We start from the raw sequence: 19,512 nt of genomic DNA, 5'->3' as shown, positions 1-19,512 counted from the left end.
GTCTCAAAATAAAAAATAAAAAGGGCTGGGGACGTGGCTCAGTGGTTAAGTGTCCCTGGGTTCAATCCCCAGTTCCCAAAAAAAAAAAAAAACAAAAACAAAAAAACCCTCAGGGGACAGTTGGTGACATGTGAGTAAGGAGTAAGTATTGCAGCATGATCAGATCTCCTGATTTTGAGAATTCTGCAGTGACTGAGCCACAGAATGTCCTTATTCTTGGGAAATCCTGTGAAAGGTTTAGGGTTCAAGGGGCGTGGCCTCTGCATCTCCCTCCAGGACTTGGAGGGAGGCATGAACACGCAGGCGGATGTGGGGAGCAGAGTGTTAAAACCTGGTGCATCTGAATAGAGGAGGGGACCCAGGGGCTCTAGGTTCTGTTCTCACAAGTGTCCTGTCCTTGTTGAAATGATGGCCAAGGGAAAGAAAACCTGGTCTCTGTCGCCCTCTGGTGGCCATTTCGGGGAGCGCACCCTGCGCGTCCCCGACCTCAAACCCTGCGCCCGATTGGACTGGGCTCCGGGCGCCTCTCAGCAGCCATCGGAGCCTCCTGCCCTGGGCGTCCCTCCGGGTGCGGGTTCGAGTCCCCCTCGTGCTGAGGTCAGGCTGCCCGTGTGAACCGCTGCGAGCCCACGTCTCATGCAAACCGGGCGAAGTCGCCTTCACAGGAGCCACAATGTGCCAGTGTCAACCCTGACGCTTTGTGCAACCGGAGAAACTGAGGCCCCAAAGCCTCCCTGACTCCCTTTATTCTCTGAAAACAGCCGGCCCATCCCCCTCCCCCTGATCCTCCTTGGATGCGATTCAAATCCCGCAACTCCCCTAAAGTCTGGGCTCCCTAATGTCACCTCCGATCTCACCTCCCGAACCCCGCGCCCCGCCCCCCACCAAGTACATCCTCGCTCCAAGGCTTCCTCTGGGTCCTGGGTTCCCGCTGGGTGTCACCTCCCCGGGAGCCATCAGCCCCCTCCCCCGCTCCGGTCCCCCCTTTTATGCAAACGAAGAGTCACTAGCCGCCAGGGACTCCCAGTTCTCTAGTTTCCCCGCGTGTCCCCAATGACAGCTGACAGCGCGCGTGCTTGCGCAAGGGCGGGAATGTTTGTCCCTAAATCCTTTAGTCCCCCGCTTTGCTCCCAGGGGACCATCCGCGAGGGAGCGTGGTCCCCGAGGCGCTCAGGAGTCCAAGGGTGTCAAATGAGGGTGGGGAAGGCTAAAGGTGGCCCTGCCCTCTGGGGACAGCGTGCCTACGTCATGCACGGCTAGAAAAGGAGCGCGGGGGACCCGGCCACCACCCCGCGGAGCGGAGCGCGGGCTCCGGGAGCTCAGGGAGCTGGAGCGTCCCCAGAACGGGGACCCCGAGGCTGAGGACCCGCAGCCCGTGCTCCGCCCGCCGCTGTTGTCCCGCTTCCAAGCAGGGAGGGGGACGCGCTGGCGGGGGACCTCGGTGACAGCGTGTGGCGTCCCACCCGCCACAACCCTCGGAGCCGCCCCGGGACGCGGGATTCGACCCCACTCGGACCCTGCAGAGGCTCCCAGGGGGCAGTGGGCGGGGCGTCGGGGCAGTGGGCGGGGTGGGGCTTAGAGACGACGGGCGGGGCGGGGCTCTAGACAATGGGCGGGGAGGGGCGGGGCGTAGAGACGACGGGCGGGGCGGGGCTCTAGACAATGGGCGGGGCGGGGCGTAGAGACGACGGGAGGGGCGGGGCTCTAGACAATGGGCGGGGCGGGGCGGGGCGTAGAGACGACGGGAGGGGCGGGGCTCTAGACAATGGGCGGGGCGGGGCGTCGAGGCACTGGGCGGGGCAGGGGCGGGGCAGGGGCGGGGCAGGGGCGGGGCCGGCGGGCGCGCGAACAATCGTCTGGCTGGTGACCTCCGCCCAGCGGTCCCCACCCGGCTTCCGGCCTCCCTCGGCCTGGGTGGGCGGCCAGAGGGTCTGGGAGCCTGGACCCCGGCTCGGGTGCCCTCCCTGGCCACGCAGCGTCCCCCACACCCGCTGTCCTGGCGACACGGGCGCCTGGTGCAGGAACTGGTGCGGCACAGGCTGGCCAGCGCGGCGACGGGCGGGGGCGTCTCCAAAACTTCTGTGTTTGGGGGCCGAAGTGCCATTGACATGGAGGGACACGGACAGGCCTAAAAATTTGAAGTCTGATGAAGTTTTGCACCTGATGCCCTGGACGCCCTTCCCGAGGTCCCCAGAAGATGCCCTGGTGTCCCTTGGCCAGTCCATCCCTGTCCCCAGCCCCAGCCGCTAGCAACCAGATCAGTCACTTGTCAACCAGATCAGTCACTTGTCCTTAGGATGGTAAAGGGTGTGGGATATCCTGCGGAGGCTCTGACTCTGTGCGACATGGCCCACCCAGCTGGGCTCATCCACACCTGGGTCTTGTCGTGGGTGGTAGGGGACACCTCCATTGCAAGGGTCATGTCGTCTCCAGCTTATGAGTACCCCGAAACCCACCTTTTGGTACAGGTTGTTTATGAATCTGTGCGTTCATTTTCACACCTCGTTATAGGATTGTTGGGTTGTATAAGTCTATGTTGGATCTGTTTTTTTTTTCTTATTTTTCTATTTTTTTTATACAGAAATTGAACCCAGAGGTGCTTTACCACTGAGTGACATGCCCAGCCTTTTTTTTTTAAAAAAAGAAATTATTATTTTAATTTTTTAAGATTTATTTCTTTGAAACAGGATCTTGCTAAGTTGCTGAGGCTGGCCTCCAATGGACAATCAATCCTCCTGCCTTAGTCTCCCAGATCGCTGGGATTACAGGCCTGCATCACTAGGAACCCAGAGACCCCCCACATGCTAGACAAGCTGCTCCACTCCTGAGCTTCGCCCCCAGTCGTATGTTTGACTTTAGAAAAAGAAAAGAAACTGATCACTGGTTTTGCAGAGTGACAATATCATTCATCCCACCTGCCCTGCAGCAGCCCTGTATAGGAGTCCGGTCCTCCCACGTCCTGCCCAGTACCTGGTGTTGGTCTTACTAATTTCAGGGGCTGGGGAGTTGCCTTAGGAGACTGCCAACAAATCGAAAGGCAAGTGCCTTCCCCGCCAGCAGGGGACAGTGGTGCCCGCCTGTAATCCCAGCAACTCAGGAGGCCAGGGCTGGAGGATCACAAGTTCAAGGCCAGCTTCTGCCATTTAGAGAGACAGTGTCTCAAAACAAAAAAAGAAAAACTAAAAAAGACTGGCGATGCAGCTGAGTGTTGGAGAGACTGTAGGCTCCACCCCTCGCACCCCAAAATATATCTGTTAATTTAAAAACTTAAAAGGCAAGCGTCCAGAGAACCACCCCCCAGCCCCATGACTGAGCAGGCGCCAATCTTCCTGTGGTCCCAGGAGCGAGGCCCCTGCGCTGCGTCCCCAAGTCAACAGTGAGGGCGCTGAGTCTTGAGCTGCATCCTGCTGCCTGACACCCAGCCTCCGTCCCCAACAAGGAGCCTCTAGAAGGATCCCGGGAAGTCAGGTGCAGAGGCCTGCAGGGGCCCCACAGGGTCCCCGAGATTCTGATGCAGGAAGGGCCCGGTGTCTGCCCTCAGCAGATCTTTCTGGGGCACCTACTATGTGCCAGGCCCTGTCTCCTGACGGCCAGGAGCCCAGGGGAGCAGGAGCGGGTGGTGACCTCCATAGGCCCCCCCAGGACTGTGGGAAGGACAGGCCACAGGGGCAGGCTGGCACTGGGGAGACCATGGACTTGGCTCGGGGTAGCAAGGGAGCAGGGAGCCAGCCGCAGGGTTCTAGAAGGATCCATCAGAGGAGAGAGGAGGCTGGGAGAAGGTTCTAGAAGGATCCATCAGAGGAGAGAGGAGGCTGGGGGACAGAGACTACTCCTGAGCTCCTGTCTGAGGAGGTGACAGCTGCTCTTTAGCCATCATTCCTTCTTCAGTAGGCACCTACTGTATGCCTTGGGCCTCCTGGTGGGGGGTAGGCGAGGTGCAGAGCGGGGCCCTGGGCTGCTGACTCGGGCCTTCTGCTCCCCCCCCCCACCGCCCTTCCTCCTTTTTCCGGAGGGACAGGCCTGACCCCCACTTGGACAAACAGCTTAGGCTATTTCCGCCTCGCCTGCGCGGAGCCCGGCCTCGGCCTGAACAAACACTTCAGACCTGCGCTTCCGGCCTGGGCTCTGGGAAAAGCCCAACCAGGGTCTGCTGAGGTCACCCTGCAGGGAAGTGGGAAAAAGAGGACACCCAGCGCACTGGCACGGGGGTGGGCAGGCCTGTCCTGGTCCACACCGGGGCCTGCCACCAAGAGCAGGGATTCTGTGGGGGGGGGTGAGGGAAAAAATTTTGGGGGGTCCAGTAGAGGCCCTTTGGGGACCTCTAGGTTAGGAGGGTCCAGACTCTACCTGCCCTTTATAACCACTGAGCCCTATCCCCAGCCCTTTTTTTTTTTTACATTTTAGAGACAGGGTCTCACTAAATTAGCTCAGGGTCTTGGTAAGTGGCTGAGGCTGGCCTCCACAAATTGCAATCCTCCTGCCTCAGCCTCCCCACTCACTGGGATTCCCAGAGCATGTGCAACGCCCCATTCTTAGTTGCACCTGGGTATTCTAATCATCGCCCTTGCCACAGCCTAGGCCTGGGCCCTAATGGCCTGTGGCAGGTCCCTCCAAGTCTCTTTCCCGGTCCAAAGCTGGGACCACCACAGCATGGATGAGGGTCGGGAACTGCACCCAGGACGGAGCCCTGCACCAAGGCAGGACGGGGAGCTGGAAGGTTCCATATGGTGCAGAGCCGGCCGGACGCCCTCCCAGCTGGAGTGTGATGTTGTTTTTGTTTTTGGGGCGAAGCCGGCAGGCGAGACAATGGGATGGATGTTTTTCCCTCCTTGTAAGCAGTTTCTCATCTGGACGGAGGGGCTGCTTCCCACCTCGGCTTCCTTCCGGCCTCTGGAGGAGCCACAGAGGGGGAGGACGTGGGCGGGTAGGGAAGGAGCCCGGGCACCGCGACCTGGGAAAAATGATGGGTGGGGCCTCCAGGGCTGGAAAAATCCTGGCTGTGTGACCTTAGGCAGTTGAGTGTGCCTCTCTGATCCTGTTTTCTTCTTTGCAAAATGAGACTGATCACAGCACTCGGTAGAATGAACAGGAGCAGCCACAGCACAAGCCGAGGGCTGGCCTGGCTCAGCAGAGGCAGGAGCTGGGGTGGGTGCCCAGGCAGTGGCCTGTCCTGGTTGGAAACCTCCAGGACCCCAGGAGGCTGGGAGCAGAGACCCTGCCCATAAATCCTCTCCCACCAGCTCCACCGCGGGTGCTAAAAATAGCTCACCCCCCACTTCTCCCAGCCGATTCCCAATCGGGTAGGGCAGATGGCTCTGCAAAAGGAAGAGAATTATGGGCAGAGGGGACTCGAAGCAGCTGTAAATCCTGCTCTGGCTGAAGCATTTAAGAGGCTCCGAGGAGCCACCTCACTTCACCTCTCCGGCCCTCCCCGGCCACACCAGGTCCAGCCTTAGGTGGGAACCAGAGGTCCAAAGGGTCAAGCTCAGGCCTGGGCTTCCCAGATCCAAATCGGTGCACGCCTGTCATCCCAGCTGCTCAGGAGGCTGAGGCAGGAGGATCGAGAGTGGAGGCCAGCCTCAGCAACTTAGACCCTGTCTCAAAATATATTTTTCCAAAGGGCTTCTCTGAGCCTGCCCGTCCCCCCACCTGCCAGATGGGGCTGAGAGTCTGTTCCTCTAGGGCTTTAGGGAGGCCACCAGTGAGGGGCTGGGCCAAGGCAGACTGAGTGTCTCTTCATAAAACCTCTAGGACTCCCTGAACCCCCATCGGCCAAGCTCTCAGCTGCACCTGGCCTCCGATCCCTTTTGGAAGTCCACATCTCCAGCCTGTGGCTTAATGTATTAATTTATTTATCTGTTTTTGGTAGCAGGGGTTGAACCCAGAGGCGCTCAACCACTGAGCCCCATCTCCAGCCCTTTTTATATTTTATCTTGAGACAGAGTCGAGCTAAATTGCAGAGGCTGGCCTCGAATGTGCGGTCCTCCTGCCTCAGCCTCCCGAGTTGCTGGGAGTATCGGCAGGTGCCAAACTCGAACCTCTCCATTCAGAGGCCACCCCCCTGTGATGAGCCTGGGGGGTTCAACCTTCCTGGTTCTGCCTTCCCTTGACCCAGTGTCCAGGGGGGCGTCCCTCGGGGGCCAGGCCTCTTGGTGTGGCCCGTCCAATTCCAGGTGCTTCTTGGAGGAGGGCAGCGGCTCTGGAAGGGGCGGAAGTGAGACTGGAGGATCAGGGGTGGGGTGACACAAGTCCAGGGAGGAAGTGAGAGCACCCGGCCACCTTCTGCCTCTGACACATGTGTCTGCGGCTGCCCTGACCCTTACCTCAGAGGGGTGCTCCCAAGCCCAGCTGTACCATCCTGGGGGACCCAGGAGCCCCAGGGGGTGGCACAGGGAGAAACGGGGTCCCTTAGCACCTAGAAGGACCTTTCCAGCCTCAGAGACCCAGGGGCTTTTTGGTTTTTGGTACCAGAGGTTGAACTTGGGGGCACTTAACCCCTGAGCCCCATCCCCAGCCCTTTTTTAGATTTTATTTAGAGGCAGGGTCTCACTGAGTTGCTGAGGCTGGCCTCCAACTTTCAATCCTCCTGCCTCAGCCTCCCGAACTGCTGGGATGACAGACGTGCACCCTGGAGCCCCAGAGCCCACCATGGACCTTAGTGTCACCCTGCAGATAAGAGCTGGAACTCGAACCAGAAGCCTGGGCCCTGGACACCAGCCCACACCCTGGCGGTCACCTCCAGGCCTCTCTTTGGTGCTGTATAAAATGAGACTCTGCTCACTTGAGGAGCCGATGTGATAAGCGCAGCCGCAGCCCATGGAAGGGCCCGGATTGGTGTCCCCACCTCCTGACAGACCCCAGGTGCAGAGGACAATGGCCAGGCGGCCCATCTGCGCTGACCTCAGCGGCTTCCGTGCCCCCCCCCCGTTGCCGGTGGCCCAGGAGGGTTCCCCCCATCCCCTTCCTCTCTTTCCTGCTGCCCTGGGTGGTGGCCGGGCCCTTCCTGTTTCCGGGACCTGGAAATAGCTCTCCTGGATGGACGGCTGGACAGACAGCCGGCCTCCACCCCTACGGTGGCCTCCCCAGGGTGGGGGTGGCTGGTGTTGGCTGCTGGGATAGAGAGGGCCCTAGGTGACTCTCTTGCCCACAGCTCCTCCCCTCAACTGGGTCCCCTCATGCCCCATCCCCAGGGAGGGGCTGTGGGTCACTCAGAGTTGTCACCCACAGCCCACGACAGAGCCCGGCCTGTGCCATTGAGTCCTGGGACCTGGACAACCAACTGCCCGAGCCTCAGCTCTCCCGTCTGTAAGGTGGGGATCCTAGAAAGGGCCGCCTGGTCGGCTGCTGGGGTCCACCTGGACCCTCGGCAGGCTCTCCACAGGGCCCGGCCCCTGGAAGCTCCTAAGCATCAGCTGCTCTTATGCCACCAGGTCGTTCCACCTGTGGGTGACGGCCTTCTGCCGTGTGCCCAGGGGAGCCCCGGGGTGACAAGGCTCCCGTCAACCCCAGAGGAGCAGCTTCTGCCCATTATGCAGATGGACACATGGATGCTCCCGGGAGAAGGCTGCGCCCAAGTCCCCACAGGGAGGAGAGGGCAGCGCTGGATTCGAACCCAGATCCCTCTGGCCCCGCAGCCTCCCGTGCTCTGCACTGTGACGTGGGGGACGTGGGCGTACCCCTAAAGGGCCCAGACCCCCCTGCCGGCTGGCGCGGGAGCCTGGAGGGTGGGGGTCAGGCGGCCCTGGGAGGGCACAGGGAGAAGGTGGGAGGGGAGCCCAGGGTTGTGCTGGCCCTGACCACAGGCCCGGGGACTTCTGGGCCTTTGCCACTCAGTCCTCAGAAAGGACAGGCAAGTCTCCGGGGAACTCCAGGCCGAGGGGTGGCTCATCCCGAGACACTGCTCTTGAGTAAGGAGGATGGTGTCACTCAAAAGTCCCTGAGGAACACCCTTAGCCAGGGAAATCCAGGCCACGCTGCCCAGGGGCCAGAGCCGGACCAGCCAAGGTTACATGCTGGACCATCCAGGAGCAGAGGAGAACACCTGAGGCCAGAGGCTGGACCATCTAAGGTCCGAGGCTAGACCATCCAGGGTTAGAGGCTAGATCATCCAGTGTTAGAGGCTAGACCATCCAGGGTTCCAGGCTAGACCATCCAGGGTCCGAGGCTAGACCATCCAGGGTTCCAGGCTAGACCATCCAGGGTCCGAGGCTAGACCATCCAGGGTTCCAGGCTAGACCATCCAAGGCCAGTGAAGCCCAAGACCGGAAGATCCGCATCTGGAGCCTCCACCTTTCTCCACCTGCCCAAGTTCTCCACATTCTGCAGATCTCAGCTCAAGAGTCGCTGAGGACCATGGGTTCAAAGTCCAGCAGTGAGAAACTTCTAGAACGACCCCGTTCCACCCCTCATGGTCCTTTGCGGTGATGTAATGATCGGAGTCATTTAAGACTGTGTCCTCTGAGGCGGGCTGAGGCCAGGGCCCGAGCCTCTGTGGGACCACTCTGCTATCCCCAGTCCCTGGCACACAGTAGGTGCTCAGCTAAGGCTGCACAAGGGGGCGGGGGAGGGAGGGAGGAAGACCTGTGCTTGGCACTCGGCCCTCCACCGTGGCTTAGCTTGGGTGCGGAGGCTGGGGGAGAAGCAGGACCCTCTGGACTGGGTTCCGAGGGATGCATAGGAGTTCACCAAGGAAACCAGGGAGGACGGAAGAACGACTAGGGGGGTCCCCTTTTTTTTGGTACTGGGACTAAACCTAAGGGTGCCCCACCTCTAAGCTGCATCCCCAGCCATTTTTATTTCTTATTTTGAGACAGGGTCTCCCTAAGCTGCTTAGGGGGAACTCTTGCCGAGTGGCCGAGGCTGGCCTCCAACTTGCGATCCTCCTGCCTCAGCCTCCCAAGCCACTAGGATTACGGACATGCGCCACCAGGCCGGGCTGTCATTGTTTGTCATCTGCAGGGAGCACAGGGCTGCGGAGGTCCCTGGAGGTCCCCGGGTCTCGGGGAGCCATCAATGACAGACCCAGCCCCGACTCATGGTGCACCACTCCCAGGAGGCAACCCATTTGACAGAAAAGGAAACTGAGGCCCAGAGGGGCGTGTCCCTAGGTGTCCACTCAGCATGGGCTGGAACAGACCCGGCCAGACAGGCAGGTTTAAGCCAGGCCTGGCCTCAGTTTACCCATCCATCCAGTGGGGTTCTCAGGACAGATCTTGGAGCGCCACCCACAGGACACGGGTGCCTTCAGCTCTGGACCCTCCTGCCTCCCTGTGGTTCCCCGGGGACACAGGCAGGGCCTCCTGTCCACCCAGGGAGCGCGGCCTCCCGGCCTGGGAATGTGGGTGGGGGCCCCCAGGGCGGCGGCGGCGGGCACAGAGGCCCCAGTGTGGAGCGCGGGGTCCCCTGACAGGCGCAGACCCATGAGTGGCCGTCTGAGAATGGCCTCCATTATCCGCCTCACAGAGCACAAAGGGGCCACGCGGGGGCTCGGCAGGCCAGGCGCCCGCGGTCCCCGCCCCTGACCACAGAGGGCACCGCTCACAGCAGGAATGAGGCCCCGCCACCTCAACCCCAGGGACACAGGGGCTCAGGGGGCTGGGCTCCTCGCCCTCCCTCCCAGCCAGCCTGGAAAGCCCCGTCCCAGCGGGTGACATCCGGAGCAGACAGGGAAGGGGACACTCCAGAATCCAGGGGCGGAGCCAAGGACACCCAAAGGGGACAACAGCAGCCAAGATTGTGTATGATCCCATCAGTGTGACAGGCACTGTGGCTGCAGGGTCACCCCAGCCCTCACGGCTCACCCTGGGGAGTGACGTTGGCAGTGACCACAGACCCAATGTGGAGGAGCAAGGGGAGGCAGGCAAGTAGTTAGAGGTCACTTATTTGCTGTGTGACTTCAGGCAGGCCTGTAGGCCTCTCTGAGCCTTTAGGAGAAGAAGGGAGGAAGTCAAGGCGCAGGCCTCACGTGGGTTGATGTGTGTCAAAGCCCTTGGTGACGCCCGGCACAGATGGCCACATCCTTAGCAGCAACCGATCCAATCCTACATTTCATGATGCGCTGGGTGCATTGACATGTGTCCACCATCGTCACCCGGTGGGGTGACATGAACGGCAGTCCCGTCTCCCAGATATGGAAACTGAGGCTCACGGAGAGGCAGCGCCACCCAGCTCAGACCCAGAACAGGGCCTGGAATTCAAGGGTCTCCACTCCAAGGCAAGGGACAGGAGGGGACAAAGTGGTGAAGAGCTGTGCCGCAGCAGGCAAGTGGTGGTGTGTCTCTGATCCTCTTTCTCCATCTGTAAAATGGGTCTGATAAAAACCCGTCTCTCAGGGTTGCTGCTAGGAGGGAAAGAGATGAGTAAGGCCCCTCCAAAGAAGCCACAGTGACGGCTCCTAGCTCCGCCCAGGCCCCCTGGCTGGGGGCACCCAGCCGCCCTGGAGCATTCTGTTTCTAGAACCTTCCTGTGGACAAGTGTAAGGGGCATTTCCTGCCGAGAAAACAATCTCAGAGGCCGAGCCCAGGGGAGGCCAGGGCAGGAGGCCAGGGCAAGAGCCTCTCCTCGGCCCAGCGCTGGCCTCCGCTGTTATTCTTTCCAATTCAAGAAGAAAAACACTGCCTCCCTGTCCGCCCCCTGCTGTGCCCTGAGCAGCCAGAGGCCAGGACGACAGACAGCAGGTTGGAGGGGACGGTGCTCAGAGGCCCGGCCACCAGCCTTGGACGCTGCAGGCCGGGACATGCCCTTCTGTGGGCCACCGCGTCCCCGTGTGCCAAAGCACTGGATGTTTCTGCACATTTCTAAATTAGGGACCCTTCCGACCCCCTGGGAGTCTGTCTTTAAATGAACTCACTTTCCAAAGACGTCTACACTCGCGGGCTGCAAATCCCAGCCTCAGAAAGCTGATGGCCCTCGCCCTGAGCTGCAGACCTTCTTTCCATTAAAAAGGAACAATGACCAATGTGAGCGAGTCATTAGAGGCTGCGTTAGCTCCAGACGGAGACCTTCCCTTGATCTGATCGGGAGTTAGAGTCTCAGAGGGACCGGCCTCAGCTCATCGTGTGCCAGGGCGGGTGAACCCGGGTTGGCTAATTCTGGGCTTGTTAGCGCTGGGTCTCCCAAAAGCCCTGGCTCGAGTCCCATCTGTCTCCCTGTGGTCTCTCCTGGGAGGACACCCCCGTGGCTGGGAGATGTGGCTGTGATCCTTCCTTCTACTCTACTCTGTCCAGCCAGGGAGGCTGGGAGGCTGCCACCCTGATCCATCCTGACCTGAAGGAGGTCCCAGCTAAAGGGCGGAGCACAGAATCTTCACCTGGGTAATTCCTCATCTGCTCAATGAATGAGTTCGGTGACACCCGTATTGTCACTTGGCTGTGAGGATGCATGAGATAGTGTGGGGGTTAGTCCTCAGGGGCTCGGGTTCAAGACAGAAGTTGGGACCGTGGACTTCAACTGCAATCCTCTGGCCTCTCTCTGCTCTTGAGCTCTAACACGGGTCCTAGGGGCCATTACTCAAGACTGGCACTTGTCCCAAACCTGTGCTTCCGGTTCATACTTCAAGACTCGCAGCTTTCCCAGGGTGCGTTATGATGACTGTCTTTGTTTTACAGTTGAGGAAACGGGAGGCTCAGAGATGGCAAGTTCTTTGCCAAAGGCCACACAGCACTTCCTACCTTCAGTTCATACAATACTCAAGCCCCAGATATTCCCAACCTGGAGCGAGCGGCTCCTGAGTCCCAGCCTCCAACTTAGCGGGGAGTTTGGTGTCCAAAGCGCCTGGAGCCATCCACGGTGTGCCAGGCTGAGCTGAGACGCCAGGGAGCATTATTCTGCAAGCTCGGTGGGGGGAGCTGCAGGATGCGGCATGAGGAGCAGGAAGCAGGGAGGGGCCAGAGAGGGAGAGAGGCGTGGGGGATACGGAGGGACAGAGATGGGGACAGAGAGAGAGAGAGAGAGAGAGAGAGAGAACGGGAAGGAGAGGGAAAGAGATGAGAGGGGAGGAGGGGGGACAGAGACCGAGAAGAGAGACAGGGACAGAGGTAGAGGGATGGACGGTGCAGGTGGGGGGTGCAGGGAGGGCAGAGAAGGCTGGGGGGAGGCCACCAGGGCAGACCCCCCCAGGCTTCTCAGTGGCTCCCACAAGTGGCAGGAAGTGACCCTTCCCACAGGGACCTGGTGGCTATAGACCCAGCCTTTACTGCTGACCCCAGGGACACATAGGAAACCCCCCCACCTTTCTTCCTACCTGACTGCCAGGGCCACCCCCCAGAGCCAGGGCCACCAGGCACCCTGTGGCAGCTGGGGGTCTGACGGGAGATTCGAGAGGTCAGGGCTGGTGGCCTTGGGCCTTTGGACACATAGGTCTGTCCCTGATGAGCTTGCATCTGGGGCTGGCCCTTCGCTCCTGGGGACTCTGTTTCCTAACTACAGGTGGGAAATGCCAGTCCCAATGTCACAGGGTGCTCACGCAGTGAAGCACGGGCCACACGGTGCCTGGCAAGGGACAGCCCCTGGGTGAGACGTGAGCTTGCCTCTGACCCCAAGGCCACCTGGAGGTCAAAGGAGAGGGTTCCAGGGCCAGCTGGTGTGTGGCTGGTGGCCCTGGAAGGACTCAGATCCTTCTAGAGTCCGGGACATCAGAAAGGGCCTAGGAGACCCTCCCAGGGTCCCTGTGTCCCAGGACCAGCGCCTGCTCAGCCCCCTCCTGCCCCAGCAGAAATGCTCCCTCTCTGGGTCTGTTTGACCCACTGTCCCTCTGTCCCTGTGGCTGGCAAGTCCCTTCTGCGGGGCTGGGGTTGGGGCGGGGAACCCCAGGACCCAGGGGTTGCTGTCCCCGCTCCAGCTGTGGCCTTCAGGGTGCTGGGCCCGGACAGTGCCCGGGGGACCAGGGGGGACCGCGGTCCCGAGGGCGTGAGATGGGGGTAGGTTAAGCGGGGCTGTGACCTGGGAGACCGGAGGGGTGGGGTGGCGGGGACCGGGGAGCGGGGCGGGAAGTGAGAGGAGGCGACACTCGGCCCGGCCCGCGGGGAGTCCGGGGTGGGGGACGGAGACGCGCGCTCGGAGCGAGAAGTGGGGACAGAGACCCAGACCGGGAGGGCAAGAAGCGCCGGCGACACGGGCCGGGAGGGAGGAGCGCGAGGAGCCGGCGACCGGGGCGAGGCGCGTCGCCGAGGTCCCAGAGGTCGCGGGCAGCGCGACCCTCCGACAGCCGGGGGCAGGGCGGGGCGGGGCGGGGCGTGGCGGCCGCGCCGACGGGGGGCGTGGCGAGCGCTGGGGCGGGGCGTGGGCGGGGCGAGCGCGGGGCGGGGCGTGGGCGGGGCCGGCGCGGGCCCGCCCCCGGGCTGTGCCGCGCTGCTGAGCCGGGCCGGGGCGCCGGGGCCGGGGGCGGCTGGCGCGGGCAGGAAGCGCCTCGCGGCCCGGGCCCGCCCCCCGCCTCCTGCCGCCTCCGGGCTCCCGGCTCCCGGCCGCGCCGCGCCCCATGCACTCGCCGCGCCGCGCAGCCCGCGCACGCCTGGATGGCTCGTCGCGCCGCGGGCGGCGCACCCCTTAGCGCCCGGGCCGCCGCGGCCAGCCCCCTGCCGCCGCGCCCGCCACTCGGCGCCCCTCCGCGCCCGGTCCCCCAGAGGTGCCCGCTGTCCCGGCCGCCGCCGCTGCCGCTGCTGCTGCTGCTCCTGGGGGCGGCGCGGGTCGGCGCCCTGGAGATCCAGCGCCGGTTCCTGTCGCCCACGCCCACCAACAACTTCGCCCTGGACGGCGCGGCGGGCACCGTGTACCTGGCGGCCGTGAACCGCCTGTACCAGCTGTCGGGGGCCAACCTGAGCCTGGAGGCCGAGGCGGCCGTGGGCCCGGTGGCCGACAGCCCGCTGTGTCACGCCCCGCAGCTGCCGCAGGCCTCGTGCGAGCACCCGAGGCGCCTGACCGACAACTACAACAAGATCCTGCAGCTGGACCCCGGCCAGGGCCTGGTGGTCGTGTGCGGCTCCATCTACCAGGGCTTCTGCCAGCTGCGGCGCCGGGGCAACATCTCGGCGGTGGCCGTGCCCTTCCCGCCCGCCGCGCCGCCCGCCGAGCCGGTCACCGTGTTCCCCAGCATGCTCAACGTGGCGGCCAACCACCCGAACGCGTCCACCGTGGGGCTGGTGCTGCCGCCGGCCGCGGGCGCGGGGGGCAGCCGCCTGCTGGTGGGCGCCACGTACACGGGCTACGGCAGCGCCTACTTCCCGCGCAACCGCAGCCTGGAGGACCACCGCTTCGAGAACACGCCCGAGATCGCCATCCGCTCCCTGGACGCGCGCGGCGACCTGGCCAAGCTCTTCACCTTCGACCTCAACCCGTCCGACGACAACATCCTCAAGATCAAGCAGGGCGCCAAGGAGCAGCACAAGCTGGGCTTCGTGCGCGCCTTCCTGCACCCGGCCGAGCCGCCGCGGGCCGCGCCGTCCTACGCGTACCTGGCGCTCAACAGCGAGGCGCGCGCGGGCGACAAGGAGAGCCAGGCGCGGAGCCTGCTGGCGCGCATCTGCCTGCCCCGCGGCGCCGGGGGCGACGCCAAGAAGCTCACCGAGTCCTACATCCAGTTGGGCTTGCAGTGCGCGGGCGGCGCGGGTCGCGGCGACCTCTACAGTCGCCTGGTGTCCGTGTTCCCCGCGCGCGACTTGCTCTTTGCGGTCTTTGAGCGGCCCCAGGGGACCCCCGCGGCCCGAGCGGCTCCGGCGGCGCTCTGCGCCTTCCGCTTCGACGACGTGCAAGCCGCCATCCGCGCCGCTCGCACCGCGTGCTTCGTGGAGCCCGCGCCCGACGTGGTGGCCGTCCTGGACAGCGTGGTGCAGGGCACCGGGCCCGCCTGCGAGCGCAAACGCAACATCCAGGTACGCCCGGGGGGCGCGGGGAGCCGGCCGGGGAGCCTCTCTGCAGGGGAAGCCTGCGAACGGGGGGCGCGAAGCGGGGCGCAGATGGGACCTTGCCGAGGCCCAGATGTGCGTGTGCGGGGATCCAGGTGTGCACTCTGGGCCACAGTTGAATGGGCCAGGAGCCGGGGCTCCACGGGGAGATCCAGGTGTGCACCGAGGGGCGACTGCGGACGACCTTAACGGCCCCAATGGGCACCCCGCAGGGACTGCATTGAGTGCTGGGTCCCAGGTGTGGGACCTCCCTGTACCTGCACTGGGAGGGGCCCAGGTTGCCATGGATACGCAGGCGCGCTCGCTGCAAAGAGCCAAAGCTGCCCGCACAGCCCCGTGGTGCCGGGTTGGCGGGCAGGGTCCCCGGTGCACGCCTGAGCAGAGGTGCGTGCTGAGATGCCCCTGAGGGCCTTTACCATTGAGCCTTGGCAGACGTGGCCACCAGATGTGTGCCACCCACAAGGGGCCCGCAGGACTCAGGGCAAGACGGGCTGTGGGACCTGTGTGGCAGAGGACACTGGTATTTGGGGAACCCATCGGTTCTCTGGGGAAGCTGCATGTTTGGCCAACAGGTCTGCTCCTGAGACTACTTTTTAATTCACTCATTCAAGAAATGTTTAATGAACACCTAGTATGGACCAGGTATCACAGAGCAGAACACCTAGCGTGGACCAGGCATGGCAGACCAGGGTAAACAGTGCCACTCTGGGAGGAGCTCCTAAACCTATCACGTGTCATGCTCTCTTTGTTTTCACAACAATCCTCTAGTCTCATTCCCATTTTACAGATGAAAAAAAAAAAAACCCAGGCACAGGGAGGTTCAGTAACTTGCTCAAGAACACACAGCTGGGAACTGGCAGAGGTGGGATTTGAACACAGGATCTCTGATCTCTTAGTGTGGACGTTTCGTGGCTGGGATGGGCAGATTCAGGGGACAGGACAATGGAGCAGGTGGACAGGGATTTGAAGGTCTTAGGGCTCTGAATGAGGACCGAGGGACGGGATCCAAATGTCTGAGGCTGGGCCGGGCGGTGGCAAGGAGGCCAGGTTAGGGACCTAGCGTGTGTGTTGACATTGTGGGGAAGACAGAGGGGTCTAGGGGGGCGAGTCTGGGGATCCCCGTTTTAAAAGACACCCTGAAGTGCCCCAGCACTGAAGTTCCTCCTCCTGGCAATTCGGGAGTTCCCCCCCCACCTTGGGGCCCTGCCCCTTCCCTTCTCTGTGGTCCCCGGGCTGTGTGACAAGGACGTCCCAAGATTAATTCTTCCCTGCGCGGCTCTGAGTAAACAGATTCCTTCTCTGCTCCCAGGGGCTGCCACCTCCCTGCTGGGCCCCCCTGAAGCTAAGGGGGTGAGTGGGGACAGCCCTAGGGGCTGCTCCCTGGCCCAGCTGGGTCAGGGCTGGCCCTGAAGGACTGGGACCTGGAAGGCCCCCACTCTCCGCCCCCAGGCGGCCATCTCTGGGTCGCAGGAGGCAGGAAGGCCTGTGGGCCGGGCTGAGCTGGGGACACCCCCCCAGGCCTCCGTGGGCAGGGTCCAGCCCTGTGTGGGGCCCCTGGTGGGTCCCTCTGGCCTTGGCAGACTCCCCTCCCCCACAGGCAAGACGTGTCCTGGTTCTCACGGTCCCCTGTCCCCTCCCTGGCCTGGTGCAGTGACTCACTCTACTGAGAGAGGCTGGACCTCCTACTCCCTAGGGGGCAGGGCCTCTCCAGGGAACAGGGCCCCAGGGGCAGCTGACCAAGGTCCCCTCCCTACTTCCAGGCTTTCTGGGCCACCCCCTCTGTGTCTCCAGGCCTGGCTCTGGCCATAGGCCAGTAGCGCTTGACATATCCCCTAAAAGTGCCTGAGCCCCCAGACTTGGGTCTCCAGCAAGGGCAGGTAGAGGTGGCCCATGACACGTTTTCCAGGGCCCCCCCCAGTTACAGGTTAAGAATTTAAACTTTGCTCCCGACTCAAATTCCACTCTGTCCTTTCCCAGCTGGGTGACCTTGGGCAAGCCATGTAATCTTCCTGAATTTCAGTTTCAATAAAAAACAACCCTTAGAAAAACAAACTTTCTCACCAGGGGTTGTCTTAGGTCATCCCAGCAGCTGGGGAGGCCGAGGCAGGAGGATCGCAAGTTGGAGGCCGGCCTCAGTGGGTGGCCGGGCCTCTGCAGGCACCTGCTGCTGACATTACTGCTGCTGTCACCTCATGGGGTGTGATGAGCAGAGGCTGGACTCGCTCCTGGTCAGCACACATTGACCTCCCGTGGTTTGTTCTGCAGCCCCCCCAGATGGATACGGGCATAAAACATTCATTAAGCCCCTGCTGTATGCTGTCCCTGTGTGCTCTCGGGGACCCCTGGGGGACTGTGTTTCGGCCCTCACTGACATTGCAGGGAGGTGTAGGGGGCTGTGTGCCGTGAAGGGGGGACATGGGCGGGGGGGCTACCTAGGGGGAGATGGAGTCAAGGCCAAGGTGGAGAGATGGCCAGGAGGAACTTGGGCCACACATGCAGGAACTGGGGAGGGGGACGAGAAGTGAGAGCCTCCTACAAGACTGCCTGGGGACGGGATGGGGCCAGGAGGCTGGAGGAACCAAGGGCCTCCGAGCAGGTGGACAGAGAAAGAGCCAAGGGCTGCTAGGAGCCCCGAGGCCAGATTGAGAGGCTGGGATTAATCCAGGCCATAGGGAGCCATGGAGTGTTTTAGGCAGAGGAGGGATATGGCCCTCTGGGTTTCTTCCTCCTTAGAATCGCGGATTGCTGTGCGGAATTAAATGAGGTAATACATGTAGAGATTTGAGTGCCCGGCACCCGAGTTTGCAGCTGGCCTCTAAGTTGCAATCCTCCTTCCTCAGCCTCCCGAGCTACTAGGATGACAGGCATGCACCACCACGTGCTCGAATGATCTTTCATATTCTAGAAAGTCCCCAGGTGGCTGGTGAGAAGGCAGGGTGGCTGCAGGGAGGGCAGAGGACTAGGGGTCACGCCTTCCAGGCAAGACATCCCTTGATCCTCCTGTAAGTATTTCTTGAGCACTTACTATGTGCCAGGCCCCGGGTAGACCCTGGGCTGCAGCTGGGGACACAGTGGGCCAGCCCAGCCTGAGGTGGCACCAAGGAACAGGGGTTCCAGACAGATTCGGGTGCTGGGGTGTGGTCCCAGAGGTGGGTTCAGAGAATGGGCGGGGGAGAGGTGGCCTGGCGTGGCTCAGCCACAGGACAGAGGCCGGTGTCCCTGCAGGACAGGATGGCAGGCTTGGCTCTGGGGCTTCCAGGGTCCACAATCCCGTTCCTCCCAGGCCCGTGTGGCCTGGCTTTCCTGGCTGGGGCTGGTCACCCGAGTGACCATCCTATTTGTCTATTTAAATCCAAAAGCCAGAGCCCGTGGGCAGCTCTATTTCCAAGGTGGCTTCCGTCTCCAGACTGACTCCAAACTGGCATGCGGTGGGTGGGCATGTGCGTGGCATCAGGAAAGGTATTTTTTGCACCAATTTAGGGTCCAGAAATGCCAGGTGGGGGTGGCCGGGGAGAGGACTGTTCAAAATGGGCTTTATTTTGGAGCTAGGCTGGGGGCTGGGAGTGAGCTCCCCATGGTCAAGAGCAAGCAAGCAGAGACCCTTGGTGGGATTGAGGAGAAGCATTGGGGAGATGACCTTGTAGCCTGAAGAGACGGATCGGGAGTGGTCATGTCCCTTAACTCTCCAGGTGAGGTGGCCACATGCCTGTCATCCCAGCAGCTCAGGAGGCTGAGGCAGGAGGATCGCAAATGGGAGGCCAGCCTCCATAAGTTAGCAAAACCCTGTCTCAAAATAAAATAAAAAGGGTGGGGATGCTACAGCTCTGGTCCCAGGCTCTCGGAGACACACTGTGCCAACACTCACGGTCTCCGACAGCAGACTGTGCTGCTGTCCCCAGTTTTCAGGGGAGGAAGCTGAGGCCCAGAGAGGGAAGGAATTTGCCCGGAGTCACACAGCTGCTTAGTGGATCGTACACTGGCTTATGGTCCCTCAAGGTCCCGCTGCCCGCCCACAGGTGTTGCTGGGTAGGTAGCTGGGAGCCGTGGGCAGGGCCGTGGAGACCAGGTGACCCTCTGTGATCGGGCCTCCAGGTGGGCCTCAGGTAGACCAAGTAGGTGAGGCCAACTGGGGACATCTGCAGAGGCCAAGGCCCTTCCCCCAGAGTCCAATCCACCTCCGCAGCTCCTGACTGGGGCTTGGAGCGGGTCGCTTACCCTCTCTGGGCCTCTGTTTGTCCATCTGTGAAATGGACTTGGCACAGGGAAGAATGGGGGTGGCCCGGGGACATTCAGCACAAACTGTGGCCGCCAGCCCCTGCACCATCACCCTCGGCCAAGTCTGCTTTGCGGGGCCTGGTGAGTGCTGGTTTCCAGGAGGATCTGAGTTAGACTGTGGGGTGGACCCGGAGCGCCCTCTGCACAGACTTGACAACCCCAGAAACCGAATGGGGCGAGAGTGAGCTCCAATCTAGAGAAGGGGAAGTAAAGACGCCCAGAGAGGTTCAGTGACTTGTCTGGGGTCACACAGCGAGCAAAAGGGGGCGGCAGAGGGATGTCTGTGTGTAGAGCCTGTAGTTGTCACCTCCAGAAGGGGTGTGGCCCCGATGGGGGGACC

General features: G+C 62.1%; 1 protein-coding gene across 1 annotated transcript in view; it reads left to right on the top strand.

The window, feature by feature from the left end:
- Positions 1–13,364: 13,364 nt before the first annotated feature.
- Positions 13,365–19,512, top strand: part of PLXND1 (plexin D1) — a 36,736-nt gene continuing 30,588 nt past the window's right edge. The window contains exon 1 of the mRNA XM_081275891.1: positions 13,365–14,864. Within this exon, the coding sequence (XP_081132017.1) occupies positions 13,512–14,864 (1,353 nt within the window). The 5' untranslated portion in view covers positions 13,365–13,511. The remainder of the gene's footprint in view (positions 14,865–19,512) is intronic.

This window comes from Spermophilus citellus, assembly GCF_964194105.1.
Source record: "Spermophilus citellus genome assembly, chromosome: 19".
Classification (NCBI taxonomy): domain Eukaryota; kingdom Metazoa; phylum Chordata; class Mammalia; order Rodentia; family Sciuridae; genus Spermophilus; species Spermophilus citellus.
This window is presented reverse-complemented; position numbering and strand designations above follow the sequence as displayed.